The 18,352-nt window shown below is 45.4% G+C and overlaps 1 protein-coding gene across 3 annotated transcripts; it reads left to right on the forward strand.

The window, feature by feature from the left end:
- The first annotated feature begins 832 nt into the window (after positions 1 to 832).
- On the forward strand, positions 833 to 18,120 carry LOC119164433 (uncharacterized). Of its 3 annotated transcripts, XM_075871735.1 has the most exons (5): positions 833 to 1,149; positions 3,603 to 3,762; positions 8,916 to 9,092; positions 15,914 to 16,153; positions 17,801 to 18,120. In XM_075871735.1, the coding sequence occupies exons 2-5, from the start codon at positions 3,744 to 3,746 to the stop codon at positions 18,094 to 18,096; spliced, it is 732 nt and encodes a 243-aa protein (XP_075727850.1). In that variant the 5' UTR covers positions 833 to 1,149; positions 3,603 to 3,743; the 3' UTR covers positions 18,097 to 18,120. The 3 variants fall into 3 exon arrangements, 2 of the variants coding, with proteins under 2 accessions (XP_075727850.1, XP_037272518.2); XM_037416621.2 differs by lacking the exon at positions 3,603 to 3,762 and having other exon boundaries at positions 834 to 1,149; XR_012885595.1 differs by lacking the exons at positions 833 to 1,149; positions 3,603 to 3,762 and adding an exon at positions 6,186 to 6,295.
- The last annotated feature ends 232 nt before the right edge of the window (positions 18,121 to 18,352 follow it).

Consider the following 18,352-nt stretch of genomic DNA (forward strand, 5'->3'; position numbering starts at 1 on the left):
CACACACACACACACACACACGCGCGCGCGCGCGCGCGCGCGAATGGTACATACAGGTTTTTGATTTGAAGCAAGAGTCGCATGGTTGTCAAAATACATGCCCCGCACTCACCATATCGGAGACCATAAAGAGTCTCACAATGTCTCACAGAAAGCAGCACGTCATCTAGCGTTTACTGTTTGCTTGGTCAACGCCTTTGAAAAGGCATTATATGTTTTCCGCTAGATGGACATAGTTGCTCATTCCTATAGTTGTTTGAAAGTTCCTGTGTGTTTTTTACGGTGATGGCTGCACTATCCCGGCTTTTTTCGACGTAGTTTGACAGCCTCCCAAATGTGCCTACAAATCGCCGAATGGGCTCGTTTTCTTCGTAACAACTGTTGAACAAAATGCGTTAAGGAGGCTGCTTCCACTACATGGCACTTTTGTAGTGTTTTTTTTTTCAAAGAAATGCACTGAACATCGTAGCTTTGTTGTAGGACATTAGCATGCCAGGCGAACGTCCCTGGTTTGATCCCCTCAATAGGACCGAACATTTTTTTCTTTGTTTTATTCGCTTTTTTTCGATTTTTCGCTCACGGTTGATTTTTCACTCACAACCAACGGTGCCGACGCCGACGGCGGAATTTTTTCAACACAAGCTCTATAACGCTGTCCCTTTAAAAGGAGGGAGAATGCGGCACATACGTGCACCCACACATGTGTGTACAGTACCTTTTGTGTTGTCGTTGTGTCACACAAAGTAACTTTAAAAAATTGTAAAAGTAATCGCCTGCCGTTTAAGCTAACACAAATGTTCAAAGGCCCGAACAACTGCTCAGCAGAGTGGTCATAATACAATGGGGTGGCACTTCACGCGCTCTAGTAGGCCCGTGTATTGCAACCTGCTATTTTCAACGTGCTTTTCTAGCTTCCCAATAACACGGTCTTTAGAGCACCGCAAGATCGGGGCTGAACTTGAACTTGCTGGTTTCTTGCTATTTTGTGTTCTGCTAAATTTTGTGAGAAACAAAGCACGTTGCTTTCGAACAACTATTATCTTGTTTCGTCAGCCTTATTGCCAGCCGACATGTGCTACGCACTTGCATTATGTTTCCTCTTAGGCACCCATTTCGTTCCATTGCATCTTGCGAGCAGCTTGACGAAAGGTAAGAGGCAGCTTTTATATTTATTGAATATCAATTCTAGACGCTTATTTCACCTTGAGTAAAGTGAAACAAGCGTTATAGACAACTCACCAGCAGCGTTTTAGCGGTAGTGAGCTCCGCAAACCTTTTTCGTTACTCTGACTCTCCTACCCATTCTGGTAGTTTCTTTGCCTGCCTTGTCCAATTGTGCATATATCTGTTTTTTGCGCAACCCAAGTTTCCTCTTCACCGATTTGCCACTTCCTTTGTTCTTTATAGCCTGTTCAATTTCCTCAATATTACACCATCTCACATCGAATACCTTACACTTATTATAAACTTCGAAAGATCTGCCAGCTCTATTTTGTCTGTGTGGTCGAGACTTTCATGCTTTGACTTTGCTGAATGAGGTTCTTCGTATCGTGGGACAGATTCCTAGTGTCCTGTCCAACTACCATACCTCCAACTTCACACTCCTTAACGATACTCTTCAGATTATAACTCTTTCCGTCAACGTTAAAGGCAGTTTCTTAAATGAGAGCCGAGTATGTGTTCTGAAGCGAGATTCTGAATCTATGTAATTTCCCTTTCAGTGGTAGCTTACTGAGTGGTTTCTGTCATTGCTTCCTAAAGTGTGGGTGAATTCGAGACTTTACCATTTTATGGTCACATCATCGCACCTTGTTGGGCACTTCCACATTGTGCGCAGTGCCTTTGTGTGCACTCATCATAAAATCTATCTATTTCTTACTTTCCTAAGGGACTCTTCTTGTCCACTTATGTTTCACTCGTTTTTGGTAGAAGGTATTCAATATCCGTGAATTATTTCGTTCTGCTGAATTTGCATAAACTCTTCTGTACCCATGTGATAATCTTCTACTACCTCATCTCCAGCATGCTTCTTCCCTACCTTGGTATTAAAATCCCCCATCAGTATAGTGTACTGTGCTTGTACGTTACTCATTGCCAATATTAGATCTTCATAGAAAGTTTCTACTAACGTCATGGCTGAATGTAGGCACGTAGGTCTGTATAGCCTTCATCTTGTATCTGTCTTGAGTTTCCTTACGATACCTACCACCCTTTCAGTATTACTGTATTACGGAATCCTTAATGTTACCAGCTATATTTATGTGGATAAAGAACTTGAATTCCGGTTTTCTCCTGTCAGCCAAGCAACGATAGCAAGAGAACAGCCCATTCTATAGCGCTGTGTATGCCTCATCTGTCCTTCGAACTTCATTGAACCCTGTTACATTTCATTTAACACCCTCGAAATACTTGATTAGCAGAGCTAAACATACCTCACTAGATAAGGTCCTAGCGTTAAACAATACTAAACTCATATTCCAATGGCGGCCTGTCCATACCCAGCTATTCTTAGCACCCTTTGCTGCATCGCAGACCTGACCACGTCCATGGTCAAATGCTTCGCAGCCGCTGGGAACTCACGAGCGAGGATATCCATGTGGGAGGTCGTGGAGGTAGTGGCCAGATAGTTTACCGGGGTGTCCAATCCTCTGGTGAGGGAGTGCGTTACCGGGGATAGCAGTAAGACCACACCCCAGACCTGTTAGTGTAATTTCATCGTCATGCAGATATTTATTAAAATCCAATGGGGAATTCTGCAGCACCGGGATTCGAACCACGAACCACCGACCTCTTGCACGCGAGGCTGATACTCTAGCCACTACGCCATCTTGGCATCTATCTAAAAGATAGCCATGTACAAAACGGCCATGTGTAGCCTAGGTCTACCATGGGGTCCACAGAGGCTAGTAGGGTGAGAGCTGTGATATCAGGTAAGGACTTCAAAAAGGAGATGGGTAACACATAGCATAGTATTGATTGACGTCGCCCAAGCAAAATCATAATGTCATAGCCACATTTATTGCTGTAAAGCAAGGGAGATGAAAAAATGAGAGATCTGAACACGAGAAAAAAATGAGAGGGGCAATTAAGCACAGCAAAGCCATGCGTATTGTAATATAAAAATGAGTTGGAAAGAGACGCAAAGATGAAGAGTGATTTCAAGCTAACAAGGAAATAAAGAAGGAGACAAAAAGAAGAGGCATGATGTCAACGCTTCATTATGAATGATGACATCCTTTCTCACCGTGCATGACGAGAAGGCTGTTACTTTGAAGATCCATCGAGTGCCTGCCCAAAAATCCCAGCCTCCCATAACGGCAAGGGAATCACTGAGCCTCCCTTTTAACAGCTTTCTTACGGAGCGCAAAACCTCACATTTGATTTTCCAGTGTTATTTATATTATATGCATTTTTTAAAACCGACACGTTGATATTGTCGTGACGTGAAGACAGAGGTCGTATTTGAAAACGCTGAGAAATCAGCAGCGGGTTGGCCTTTTTATTTTCCGTGCGCCAGAGAGTTCCTCGTGCTTCTCGTTGTTGCGTTCTGCATAAAAGCGTCCAAATGCGCATATGCACAGTCGCCTTCGTCTTTCTCGCAGGACGCACGTGACATTTGCCTTCTCCAAAAATTGCATCGTCCCGATGCGCAGCCAAGGCGCTCTACTTAAAAAAAAACGCACATATGCACCGGAACCCAAAGGACAAACGAGAGTTAGTTGGACAAGCAGGGTTTCATCCGGATGACATGCACGATCTCGGGTGAGTGGTTTCCACGACTAGAACTGCAATCGCCGTCGGGAATAACTTCGTAGTTGATGTCGTTCAATCGTCGGGTGACTCGATATGGGCCGAAGTATCGTCGTAATAGCTTCTCTGAAAGTCAGCGTCGACGTATTAGGATCCAGACCCATACCTTGTCGCCTGGTGTGAAGGTTACCAATTTATGTCGTAAGTCGCACTGTTTCGTATCTTTGTGTTGCTGGTGACAAATGCGCACGCGGGTTAGCTGTCGGGCTTCTTCGGCACGCTGACCAAATTTTTCGGCGTCAGCATGAGTGTCGTCACACTCGTGCGGCGGCATAGCGTCCAACGTTGTATTGACTTTGCGCCCGTGTATTAAACTAAACAGCGTCATTCCGGTAGTTTCCTGCCGGGCGGTATTATAGGCGAAGGTCGCATCCCATTTCATCCCAGTTGTTGTGTTCTGTGGCGACATACATGCAGAGCATGTCTGCGAGGGCCTTAGTAAGCCGCTCTGTTAGTCTGTTCGTTTGTGGATGGTACGCCGTTGTTCTCTGGTGAGCTGTAGCGCTGAGCCTGAAAACCGGCTCTAAAAGTTCTGTCATGAACGCAGTTCCTCTATCCGTGATGAGAACTGTTGAGCACCATGTCGAAGGACGACGTTTTCTATAAAGAAATGAGCCGCTTCTGCTGCAGTGGCCCTCGGCATGGCTTTAGTTTCTGTGTAGCGAGACAAGTAATCGGAGGTGACAACGATCCATCTGTTCGCTGTGGTAGAAGTTGGGAATGGGCCCAGGAAGTCCATTTTGATTTGGGCGAATGGCTTTGCTGGTACTTAGACGAAATGTAATAAGTCTGCGGTCCGGCCGGGGATTGCTTTGCGTTTTTGATAGTTGGCACAGGTTTGGACGTGATGTTTTACAGCAGCAGGTAAGTTCGGCCAGTAGTAACTGTTTTGCAGACGCGACATTGTTCGAGTATAGCCGAGATGACCGGAGGTTACTTCATCATGACAGGCTTCCAGAATTTCTTTTTGCAGTGATGCAGAGGCGACGAGCAAGTATGGGCTGCTGGTGGGACAAGCGTTTTTCTTGTATAGAACGTCGTTCCATAAACAAAAAGATGGCAGTCCTCTCGCAAAAACTCGCGGAACGTCTTCACGTTGTCCTTCTAAGAAGTCGATACGCGGAAGCAGGTCAGGGTCACTGTGCTGCTGTTGTGAAATAGTGGGCGCGTTGATGACTCCCAAAGATGCGGCGTTCATAGACTCGTCACTAATAGCGGCAGGCTCGACGGGTGACCGCGAGAGACAGTCTGCGTCGGTGTGCTTCTTCCCTGATTTATAAGTTATGGTCATATCAAACTATTGAAGATGAAGGCTCCAGCGTGCTAAATGGCCGGATGGGTCTTACAAGTTAGCGAGCCAGCAGAGCGAGTGGTGGTCGCTGACAACCTTGAATGAGCAGCCGCACAGATACGGTCGAAATTTGAGAACCACCCAGACCACGGCGAGGCACTCTTTCTCGGAAGTCGAGTAGTTTTTTTCCGTGCGAGAGAGAGCTCTACTGGCATAGGCTATCACTTTTAGAAAATGATGTTGATGACATCACTTGCTCGGAGTTATTTTGCCATTGTATCAGTACGGCCCCCAGGCCTACATTGTTTGCGTCAGTGTTAAGTGCTGTTGGCACTTCCTAGTCAAAGTGCGCAAGAACCGGTGGTGTTTGGAGACGTTGGCGTAGTTCGTTGAAAGCAGATTGTTCCTTTTCGCCCCAAAGAAAGGGGACATCCTCTCGTGTGATCCGCGTCAAAGGCGCCGCAATAGACGGAAAGTTGGCGATGAATCGTCAATAATAAGCGCAGAGGGCTAAGAAGTGTCTCACTGCTCTTTTGTCATGCGGTGTGGGAAACTTTGCGACAGCGTCGAATTTGCCCGCGTCAGGTCGAACACCTTTGTGGCTGACCACGTGGGCTAAGAAGCAAAGTTCACTAAAGCCAAAATGGCACTTATTTGGTTTTAAAGTGAGGCCAGCCGAACGTATAGCTTGTAGAACTGCTAATAATCGACTTATGTGTTCCTCGAATGTAGCTGAGAAGACAATGGCGTCGTCTAGATAGGCCGTGCATGTCTGCCACCTAATTCCTGATAGCACAGTGTCCATTAAACACTGAAAAGTGACTGGCGCTGAGCATAAACCGAATGGAAGCACTTTAAGTTCATAAAGACCGTCGGGCATCACAAAGGCAGTTTTCTCACGGTCTCTCTCGTCGACCTTTATTTGCCAATAGCCACTTCGAAGGTCCATCGATGACAAATAGCGTGCATTACGCAGCCGATCAAGAGAGTCATCTATGCGTGACAGTGGGTAGACGTCTTTCTTCGTGACTTGATTTAAATTGCGGTAATCTATGCAGAAACGCAAACTGCCGTCTTTCTTTTTAGCCAATACCACGGGGGATGCCCAGGGACTTTTGAAAGGCTGTATTACGTCATCTTGGAGCATCTTCTGAACTTGCTTTTGGGTCTCCTCACGTTCTTCGGAGCCACATGGTATGGGTTTTGTCGGATCGTTCATGTATTTTCTTCAACGATTATTCGGTGCCGGGTTAGTGGTGTTTGCTTGACTTTCAACGTGCACGAAAAACAATTTTCGAACTGGTGTATCAGCTCTATAGTAGGCATTGTTTTTCCGAGGGTGACAGGGTAGAACGAATGTTGACAGACAAAGGTGTCGAGGCTGGGACGGTGGCGTCGTCCGGCTGCAAAGCGAAGCAATCTCTGGCTCGGTCCACGTCGTCGTAGTGGGCAACTATGGTGCCCTTCTGGATGTGATGACGCTCGTTGTGGAAGTTGGTGAGGAGCCCTTCTGCCCGCCCATCAGTTAGTGCCAGAACACCTCTCGCTATTGAAACACCTTGCGTAAGCAATCGCGTGTCTATTCGCTCCGCTATCACCTCATTACGGCACGGCCGTTCACACAACACCGACACAAGGCAGCAAGATCTCGGCAGCAGCATCACATCATCGGCTACACGTAAACGTTGCGTTTGTTCTTCAGTGGTGGCGTCGACGTAAGGATGGGCGGAAAAGGTGACGATACGTTCTGAAATGTTGATGGGAGCACTGACTCTCGTAAAAAATTCATACCCAAAATCAGCTCTTTACAACAGTTCGGTAAAATGACAAAAGTGGCGACGAAGCTCGAATCACCAATCACGAGCCGAGCGATGCATGTACCAGTGGCATCATTAGCTGTCCACCAGCACACCTTATGCTCGGCCCACTCCATGGTGTCTTGACCTTCTTAAGGCCATCGGCGAGCTCTTGTCTCATAATAGAGAAATCAGCACCAGTGTCAACCAGTGCTGTTACGTAGTGTCCGTCTATAATAACGCTAAGGTAGGCATGTACAAATTCATCGGCATTGGTATTCGTGGTTGTCATCGTCTCCGTCATCACCAGCGTCACGTCGTCTTTGTGTAAAGGTAAGGGGGTCTTTTCGGCATCTCGGCAATTGGCAACCTTGCCCCGGAGGTCTCGGCAGTTAGTTTCACTGGCACGGGCTTGGGGAGTGGTTTCTGAAGGCGTCAGCGTAGCTTTGGCGATTCGGTTAAGTCTGACCTCGTGCAGGTGAGGGAGACCACCAACGACGACTTGGTGGCGACGCTTGGTTGGTCGGCTGGTGATCAGCACCATAGTAACGAGGGTCTTGAAAATAAAATGAAGTGGGACAAGAAAAGTTTCCAAACCAGGCTTCTCGATGACAGCAGTAGCGCGAGATGTGGCCCGATTCGCCGCAGTTCAAACAAATGGGTCAACAGTCGGCAGTGCACCACAAGCCGGTCGGGCGTACTGGTGGTCACCGCACAGGTTCCCGCTGCCACCTAGGCAAGGTAACGGGCCATGGCTGAAAGGGTGCTTCTTGTGGGACAGGCGGATGACGGCGGACGGTATGGGCATAGGTCAATGGACGTGGTTCAGGTGGTGGCACCGGTGATGGAAAGGCTTGGCATAGTTCGTGGCGCACGATTTCCGCAGCAGAAGCAACTGGAGGCTCAGTAGACGGGAGGCCGAGGGCTCGCAGCTCTTCCCGAAGAATTTGCCTAATCATTTGTCGTAAAAAGCTTTCGAAAATGGCAGCGTTTTGAGCGGTGGCACCAACAGGCGTTTGGTCGGGCAGGCGGTCAAAGTGGCGGCAGCGTTGCCGGAGCGCCCGCTCAAGGACAGTCGTCTCTTTTATAAATTCATTCACTGCTATTGGATTTCGTACAAGACCGGCGAAAAGCGGTTTCTTAACTACCCGCATCAGATGACGAACTTTCCTCACCTCGGGCATGTCAGGGTGAGCGCGGCGAAATAGACGGGCCATTTTCTCAGCGAACATGGCGACGTTTTCGTTCACCTTCTGCACGTAAACTTCACTCATTTGTTGTGCAAGATCCCATCAGCCCACATTCGGGAACGTCTCGAGAAGTTTTTGGCGGAAATTGTCCCATAGGTTTGAAAAGTAGGCTCCCTGTTCTCGTATCATGTGCGAACGCTATTTTCTATTGCGAAGTAGGCACGGCCAAGTTTCTCTTGCACGCTCCAACGATTCACCACAGTGGTCTGCTCGAACTGGTCGAGCCAGTCCTCGACATCTTCATACGGTTCTCTACGGAAGACTTCGGAAACACGAGGAGTCTCAAAAGTTACCTGGTGAGGATAAGTCGTCTGGGCCGGAGGAAGATTCGCAGACATTGAAGGGGCTGCCATATTGGTACGAGCAGATGCAGTCAAGAGTTCTGGACTTAGGCCTAGTAGGTGCCGGCTGAATCAGTGTACTGGAATAGTAACAAGATGTTGAGGCACCGGACTGGTTGTACGGTCCCGAACAACGCTTTGCTGCATCAGGTTGCAGGCCTCAGCACCTCCACCAGTGTCGCGACGTGAAGACAGAGGTCGTATTTGAAAACGCTGAGATAATAGCAGCGGGTCAGTCTTTTTATTTACCATACGCCAGAGAGTTCCTCGTTTTTCTAGTTGTTGAGTTCGGCGCGTATGCACTGTCGCCTTCGTCTTTTTCGCGGGACGCACATGACAATATTAAGGAATTTAGTTTTTGAAGTATACGTGGTAAAAAAAAATGACCCAAACCCTTCTAACTATTACACAAACGCGTGTTTTCCAGGTACCCAAGCAACATACAAGAAGTGCCTGACAGAGGCAACAGTGGAGAACTGCGAAACAATTTTGTTAAGCTGGAGTTATAACAATGAAACGAATGAGTGCGAAAAAGGTTTTGTTTGTTATGATTGCCTCAACAGGTTTGACACGTTTGATACTTGCTTTCTCAACTGCAATACGGGTAAGTTCACTCACTTCACATTTTTACACAGTTGTACAGTTCTGCGAAAAAAAAATAAATGAATAAAATATGCAAAGCCTAACACATGTCCCCCCTGAGCTATGATGGCATGTCAAAAATGTTTTTAGAATGTCAATTGCGACTTCTCAGCGCATTCAAACTATAGAAAACATAAAGAGGAAAAAACACCCAATGCATTCACAGAGACTTGTTTTTCTTGCTTTGAATTTGTGATCAATCTTAAAGAAGAGAAAATGAAGAGAAAGATAGCCAGAGAGGTTAACCAGCCAAGGAAAGCTGGTTTGCCATCCTGCACGTGGGAACGGGAAGGGGAGACTGAAGATGGTGGTGATGGGGGTGTTTCACTGGCGGGGTTAAACTGACACACCTGGCTGGCAATGGTTCTATCTGAGCAACTCTTTTCATGTAGCTCAGCTCATCATACAACGACACGAAAGAGAGAGAAACATAGCACACAAGGCAGAAGATGCGCAAACATGCTGTCAGTCGCATGCCAAACACGATGGCGTTGTATGTGACACCACTGTCAATGCCACTTTTCCAAGTTAGTCTTTCATGAAAACTTCAGTTCATCGTTCGCCTTTAGCTGTAATGGACTCTGTGGTTGACATTCAAGAATATATTAGGACGATAGATGGATGCGAAAAACCCTAAATTCTCAAAATAATTATGCAGCAACTTGCTCGGTTCTCAAAAGTCATACTTCATAGAAAATTTTGAGTATCTCTCTTATGACGACAGTGATGGGCTGGTTAAAGAAAAAGTTTTTCCGCTACAGTGCAAACTATAATTTCCCGGCTTCATTCGAAAAAAATATTATGTACTAACAAAGTCATTTCTATAACCATCGTTGCTACATTTATATAAGTCGCTGAGTGCTTCATTCTGAAGTGCTTGTTAGAAGGTTATGAAATGTATTCTTCAAATGGGATAATGCGATCTGCACCTGCTTCTCCTAATGATATGGAGGCTGTAGCCAAATATTCAGGCACTTGAAATGAAAAATGGTTTCATGGCGCACGGATTCGGTGAAGACGCAGTGAATTGAGAGGAATAAACTGATTTATTGAATATGTGGTGTTTAACGTCCCAAAATCCCCGTTGGATTATGAGAGACACCGTAATAAAGGGCTTCGAAAATTTTGACCACCCAGGGTTCTTTACGAGCACCCAAATCTGAGCGCATAGACCTACAGCATTTTCGCCCCTATCGAATTCGGATCCCGCCACAGCCGGGATCCAATCTCACGTCCTGTGGGTAAGCAAGAGAGCATTTCATCCACAGTTGTGGGCCGAGAGATGAAAATACCTGATCGTCACACAACGAGGTCCCGACTTCAATCTGCCATATAAAAATCATTCCTCGAACTTTAATCTCCAAGTCAGCAATGTCATCCTGACAGTTACGGTTGTAATTGGTATAATCTGAATTAATTTAGACTATGGGGAGTTCATTAACGTGCCTATAGAGATACGTATTCAAGAGTTTTAGCAACCAAACTGTTCTTAGGCCTGCTTTCTCGTCTGTTGGCGTAGCGCTGGTCATGAGGCCCTGTGTGTTGTCAACAAGGGGCCCGGGTTTAAGAGGTGCGCGGTGCTTGCTGACCATTTGTTGTTGTATAGCACTCGTTTCTTCACGCTTTTGGCAAACAATGCACAATAAATGCCTCAACATCTCTGCGAAGACAGGTCTCAGTTTTGTGCAATACAGATTCCTATGACAGAAGGATCAGCCATGTTATTCTTTTTTGTTAGTCATTTATATATACCGTTAAACGCAGTGGCTTCTCCGTATCAATCAATCAATCACTCAATCAAATCTTCATTTCCAACATTTTTTTAAATGCGCATATATGCCATGATATAGTGTCTCACGTGTTGGCTTGACCTGTCATGTCCCTCACGGTGGGCAGTGTAGGCGCGTTCGTTAGAAAAACCAATACGTGCCTTGAAAATGGCGTCAGTCTCACAACTCTGCTATCGGTTCACTAAAAGTAAAAAGTTCGGCAGGTCCCACGTACCTTGGAGATCGACGTTATGCGGAGCAAGCGGAGAGAAGGTGCACGTGTTGCAATTTTTCTATTGAGCGACATGGGATGAAATGACGCTAAGGATATGCACAAATCTTGCACGCATGGACTTTTGTTGATAAGTTGCAGATGTTTACATAACCAGTTGTTTGCACTTGCGCGACAATGCGACGAGTAACATTAGTATAAGCAAAACCAGAAGCGATACGCTGATTCGAAGTGCTGGTGCTCGGAGAGCTGATAGCCCTGGACGCTGCTACATAAATTAGCTGCATGTTGGCACTCCACTACCAATAACGTTCACTTGACGTGACGCCTTTACACTATAGAAGTATGTATGTAATCTTTATAAAATTGGATAACAAACACTGCAACCACAATGAAGGTTTCACAAACATAAGAGTAAATTAGAAAGTATTTCTTAGTCCTGGCATGGCTCTGTGGTAGAACAGTTGATCGCCACACAGTGTACTCATGTTCGATTCCTGCTAGGACCCTTACATTTATTCTTTGCATTCGCCGGGTCAATGCTGCCGATATCAGGTTTTGTTAATGGCCACGCGTTAAAATTGCCCTAGCCTGTTCTAATCGTTTCTGGGCAGATACCAAGCGTCAGTCACCAGTGGCCCATACCTACCCGTGGGCATGTGCTATCGTCTGGCGGGAAGTGTTCGACGAAGTAAGTGACGGGATCTCTGTATTATTCGTGTCTTGACCAGCGCGTCATATTTGTCAAACCATCCTTCCCTTCTGTACATATTTATTATCAGTTCAGGTAAAGAGGGTGATAACGAGAGCACCAGGCGTAAGTGGCTAGATAGCTAGTTGGATGGATACGTAGAAAGACACCAAAGTAGTTGGAGGAGATAAAAAAATGCTTTACGCTTAAAAAGTAAACAGTTAGGTCCAGAAATAGCCGAGCACGTTGGTGCAGCTGAAGCTACTCTAGATGTCGTAGGGAACTGAAGCTGGGCATGCCAAGTTAAAAAAGAAGGAACACCTTAGGGTAAGCTGCGTGCATTCGGACGCATAATTCCTACAATGACAGTGGGGCTGAAACAGCTTTCCTTACATGTCCGCTTGCCCCGCCGCGGTGGTCTAGTGGTTAAGGTACTCGGCTACTGACCCGCAGGTCGCGGGTTCAAATCCCGGCTGCGGCGGCTGCATTTCCGATGGAGGCGGAAATGTTGTAGGCCCGTGTGCTCAGGTTTGGGTGCACGTTTAAGAACCCCAGGTGGTCGAAATTTCCGGAGCCCTTCACCACGGCGTCTCTCATAATCAAAGGTGGTTTTGGGACGTTACACCCCACATACCTTACATGTCCTCTTTCACGCTTGGTAACACCTGTGAATCATCAGAAGAACCTCGCAAGACACAGTCTGATGAGCTTCCTTTCGTTTATTTTCCGTTTCTTTTATTGAGAAGCTTGGTTCAGGCAGATCGCTCAGTGCATTGTACTTTTGCAAATTTATTGCGTTTTTTTTGTATATCCTATATTTATTTATGTGGCTAGGTAAAGGTTCGGTTAATGAATAGAAAAAGTCATTAGAAATGGCAACTTAAAAGGACACCGAAAAAAAATGGTTGACCCGTATTTTACTACATTTGTCAAAATACCAAATGTAAACCTCATGCTGAAGCGGTGGTCAAGAGATGTTTGTATATTTTAAAAATGAACAAATAAAAAAGAAAATATTTAGTTCGTAACCCGGCCTTCAGGTCTGGCTACTAATTTGCCATGAAGTCAAACATATTGACTGAGTCTGCTAAGGTTTATTGTTTTGTAGGCGGAACAATCTTCTCCTCTGTTCCAATGGAGGTACACACTTCAAATATCGAGGCAAAATAACGTTCATAAGTAGTATGTGCTTATATTACCATAACAAGAATGACTGGTGAGTCCAGCACGTCTTACGCGCTTTCAATAGCGCAAGTATTGGCGCGATATTCAAGCCTTACACGTGTACCACCTCTGATGACGTGTGGGGTCTACGGACCCAGAAGACCAGCGAAGGGCCGTCCGGCAGCTCGAGGTCGCACTGGCGCTGCAAAGGCGAAAGGGGGACACCCTCAGTAACCCGAGCGGCGACGGGGCACGAAGGCCTTGAGGTCTAGGCCCGCGTGACATTAGGACTTCTAGTGTAACGTGAGATAGGGTGAACCCCACGCCCTGCGCGGCCGGAGGGAATCCCGCATGCTGGAACCCAATAAAGTTTATTCTCTCTCTCTCTCTCTGATGACTTAACTGTGATGATAATAATAATGTGTTCCTCAAATATTGAGTTAGCCTTGTACTTCTATATTTAATTGATTCGGATACACGGATACAAAAGGACACAGAGGAAAGAGAGAGAGAGCAAGCTGGCAAGTGCTACCAGGAGGGGCACAACGGCTGCTCACTTTTTCGGGAGGAAAAAAGAAACAGAAGAGAGAAAGAGGAGAGGGAAGCAAAAAAGAAATAATGACGAAGACTTAGACAAGCATAAGTAAAAAAGTTCGACTTGAAACAAGTGACCAGGTCTGTTTGGTCCATAAAACAAAGTATAGCACGATGGGCCTGTTCGCTTACGGAAGCAGTATCTCTGGGGACAGGTAATCGTTAGGGCCTGCATTTGAGCCCCTGGAGTTTAGATTCCTTAATCAGCAAAGTCCGCTGCACAGAAAATGCAGGACAGTGCACTATGAGCTGCTAAAATGTTTCTCAGGAGCCACAAGCAGCGCACAATGAACTGTCAACACGCCCTTTTCGATGTAATCATTTGCACACCAGCACAGAGCCAACTCCTCATTTCATTTCATTTCATTTTATTACCTCAAAGACCCCTTAAAATGGGTATTACATAAGGGGTGGGAATACATTAGTACATAATTTGCTTAATGCATAACTAAACACAAGAAAGAAAAATACATGCGCTAAAGTACGTAATTTACATGACATGTAACTCAACACGAGAAAAATACAGAAACATACATGGGCTAGGGTGTTACATACGTCGGAAAAAGTACAATAAATAATACATCAGCGCTAGTTCGTTTACATAACAGCCCTCTTGGACGACAAGGCAAGCCGAGGCCACGAACACGGCGAGGGAATGATGCGTTTCCTAGACGTCGGTCTGGGTGCTGCTTTAGGAGGTGTCGATGTATGAGCAGACGAGCGTTGCCCATCGTACGTTGCATTCCCGTACAGTCACATTCATCGTGGTAGCACGACAAAGCAAGGTGACCCACTTCTTCGTTGCCCGCAATGCCCAGATGCGGAGGCACCTATACTGTGCAGCTAGGCATACCTCACGTGAGAGATTAATGTTGGCGAATTATATTATTGTGCGTAAACTAGGAATGCTGGTCTCCTTGCAAATGATTCGGCTGTGGGCAGCATGAGAGTCGGTAAGGATAGCAACCTTCGATGCTGGTGACCCATCTTGCACGTACCTAAATACGATTGATTGATTGATTTGTGAGGTTCAACGTCCCAAAGCCACCATAAGATTATGAGAGACGCCGTAGTGGAGGGCTGCGGAAATTTCGGCCACCTGGGGTTCTTTAACGTGCACCCAAATCTGACCACACGGGCCTACAACATTTCTGCCTCCATCAGAAATGCAACCGCCGCAGCCGGCATTTGATCCCGCGACCTGCGCGTCAGCAGCCGAGTACCTTAGCCACTAGACCACCGCGGAGGGTTGTACTGAAAGACCATATCAATCGTTGAAAGCTTGACTGCCACTGACGAGGAGGGGTGCGGTATTTCGAACAACCACCTGATAGCGTTTGAAGGGCAGAAGAAAGCTGCAGAAGTGATCACGCCATTTCTGCATACAGTAGCGTCCATATATACTTGTAAATAGTCTTCGAATTTTTCGAATAAATGTGAATGGGCTAAGTGGCATAGTTCCGAAACAAGCTGGTCACACTTTTTCCGTATTACTGTTTTCACTGATGGGTAAGGAAGGTACATTAGTGGTGCTCTTTCGATGTAGCCTTGCGGAGCCCTGTGTTTTGCGACATTGTTCCTGTAAGATGCCTGTAAAGCACAACATAATTTAAGGAAGGAAGCCGAAAGTTGTGAATTAAATAACGAACTAACCCGAGGAAACGTTTATTTTACATGTATAAACAAGAACCTATTAGCTACAGATGTGCAACAGACTTGCACCAGCCAATATTGCCTTAACGCGTTATGATCACTGTGAAGCGTGACTGCGTGCATGATAGCCCCGCCGTGGTGGTCTAGTGGCTAAGGTACTCGGCTGCTGACCCGCAGGTCGCGGGTTCGATTCCCGGCTGCGGCGGCTGCATTTCAGATGGAGACGGAAATGTTGTAGGCCCGTGTACTCAGATTTGGGTGCACGTTAAAGAACCCCAGGTGGTCAAAATTTCCGGAGCCCTCCACTACGGCGTCTCTCCTAATCAAAGGTGGTTTTGGGAGGTTAAACGCCACAAATCAATCAATCAATCTGCGTGCATGATCTCTCTTCTCTCTCCCTTTCTCTATCTTTACACTACCGCACTCTTTTCCCATGCGTAGCGTATCAGTCCCCCTAGACTGGTTAAGATCTTTGGCTCTCTTTCCTCTTCCCTCATTCGTTCCTAATAACTTTGCTCATATTTACGTGTATTGTCGTCGTACACCCAACAATGGTCGACTTTAGAAAGTGAGGTGTTTCCTGAAATAGTCTTGAAGGAGAAGGTGATGCAGTTACAGATAAATATAACTATCGTTTAGAGTGTGTGCGTGTTGTGCTAGAGCCTGTTTTCCAATTGCAGTTTCAGTAACAACCCAGAAGCCGAAAAAACTGGGGAAACCGTGGTTCTCCAAAAGAAAATGGAAGCCATGGCGCAGGGGCTGCAAGTACTGGCTTATGCATGGTGCATGCTGCCAAGAGGTCTGGCTTGTTTTCGAGAAGAGTTCTCGAGGGAAGACGCGACGGCTACTTGTTTACACTGGATGTCGCTACGACATGTACAGAATATTCGCATACGATTTTTCTTCACGAAAATGTTACGGTAAGTTAATCGAATTTTATTCTTTTAAGAAATTGTTTTCGTATGCATATTGATAGGAAATTATAAATAACTTTTGTTTCGAATGCTAAATACTTTCTCTGGTCTTCCGTCTTCAGAGAATGAATTTGTTCACAATTTACTATTCACTTCCGAAGATCCCGGCTGAATGTTACAAGTTAAAGGGGTTCAACAAAATAAGTATATCATATTTCAGAACTAGACGCAATGATACAGCCAGAACGTATAAAAGAAAAATAACTCTTTTAAATGAAGGCTTCGTTACCAATACAACTTTACAGTTTAATCGAAAGAAACAGGTTATCTTATAATTCTACTGACGAAGCGGGGAAATTTCTTTTATCAGAAGCATTTCGGGAGCCCTTCTTTTGGGAAAACCTGGGCAATCGAAGGTTGCAGTATGTGTTTCCGACGTAATTTCTTTCTTTGTCTCCTTTTTTCCTATGTTGATTTCTTACTTATTTTACTATCGGCCTTTTTCTAAAAGAAGCGAGAAAGATTCGATTTATTCGGGGCGCGGCGCGATTACACTCCTACGGATTCAACATCGTGCTTAATCCCTTACGTACCGGTGACGACGTCGAAACATGAAGGCATGCATAACAAAAAAGTACAGCATTGCGAAATACTGAATGAAGTGTGGTGAATGATCGAAGCGATATGCAAGCAACTGCTCACTGCCTACTTGTGCATGAAGGACACATAATTGATCATCAGAGAGCAGTCATACAAACAGCCACTTGTGCGACGCACCGTCGATAGCTGCATATATTGATTTGTTGCATCAAAAAAATTTTCGCGTACGACAAAATATTCAGTAGTACTCGCTGTTTGACTGTGTGTCTGTATGAACAGTCAGTTTAGTTGGTGTTAAAATGTTTATTAGCTTTAGCAAGAAGTGCATTGACACTGGGCTGTATTCCTCACGAATAAACACAGATGAGTTCCCGTCTCGTCTATGTGTTTTTTCTTTATTTCAGTGTGATCTTGATTTGGGGACATGATTGACTGTTGAATTCGGAAAAAATGTGTATTGATATTTGTAACTCACTAGAAAATTCGCTTGCACGTTTCGATGCACACCAGACGCAAACATTTCTGTAGACTTACCAACAGTTAACGATGTCATGTCGGTTCAAACGAGCGCGGCCGAGCAAAAAATAAACATTTTTCTGAATAACTAATGAGAAAAAAAAGGGAATGTAGAGACAAGTGCATATTTCATTATTATTCCAAACCTACTCGATTCCGCGGGGTAAAACGAGAGGCTCAAGGAAGTTCTTTTTGTGAATAAAAGTTTTTTTTTTAAGGGGGTGGGAGAGGATGTACTTTAATCATATGGCTGCTTGTAGAAGGGCTGATTTACAGCGAAATTGAACATTTCCAGGTGTATCTGCAGTGTTTCGGTGTGCACCATGATAACGTACACTGTATTCGTGAGAATCGCAAAAGAATGTTTGTAGAAGCGAGTGAAAGGAAATTGTCGTTAGGCGCCAACATAATATTTCGGTCCTGGTACGTATAAAAGTAGTGGAATGTCATAAAACAATCAATACTACAAGGTCGTATATACATTGCGATAACAATGTGATCTTACATTCTTATATGATTCTTGCTGTTCTTTTTTAGAATTGAAAAAACGCCCACGTGCCCAAGGACAGCAGCCAAGCGAAAAAGAGTTGGAACTACTTCGTGATAGAAAACGAGGATGTCAACACAAAACCTCAAATTCAGCGAACGCACCATCCACCCTACCCGAAAAACCGGCCCCGTCAGGAATGCCCCCCAAACCAAGCATACCTAGCCAAATCTCGGAACCCACCAAGCATCCCACAAACACTACACAAAGGAATGCCTTGAAGTCAACACTACAAAACGAAACATTCAAGTCAGTAGCACCAAAGAATCAAGCCAAGCCCACCTGATTAAATGAACAGAATTCCCTGAAACATGCGTTATAGGTGAATGCCACGCAACTAAACAGGGCCCAAATCTCTAACATTAACCATGTGACGTGAGGACAATCTAATCAAGATAGGAACACCTTCACTAAAGTGGCCGTTTTGGTGTAGTAAAAGGTGATGACCAGTACCACTTCTGAGTACCATCAAACAAATAGCCGGAAGATCGTATAATAACAAAAACAAAAGAGCTCGTACTTTGTTGCCTATTTTAGATCAA

This window comes from Rhipicephalus microplus, chromosome 8 (genome assembly GCF_043290135.1).
Source record: "Rhipicephalus microplus isolate Deutch F79 chromosome 8, USDA_Rmic, whole genome shotgun sequence".
Lineage (NCBI taxonomy): Eukaryota > Metazoa > Arthropoda > Arachnida > Ixodida > Ixodidae > Rhipicephalus > Rhipicephalus microplus.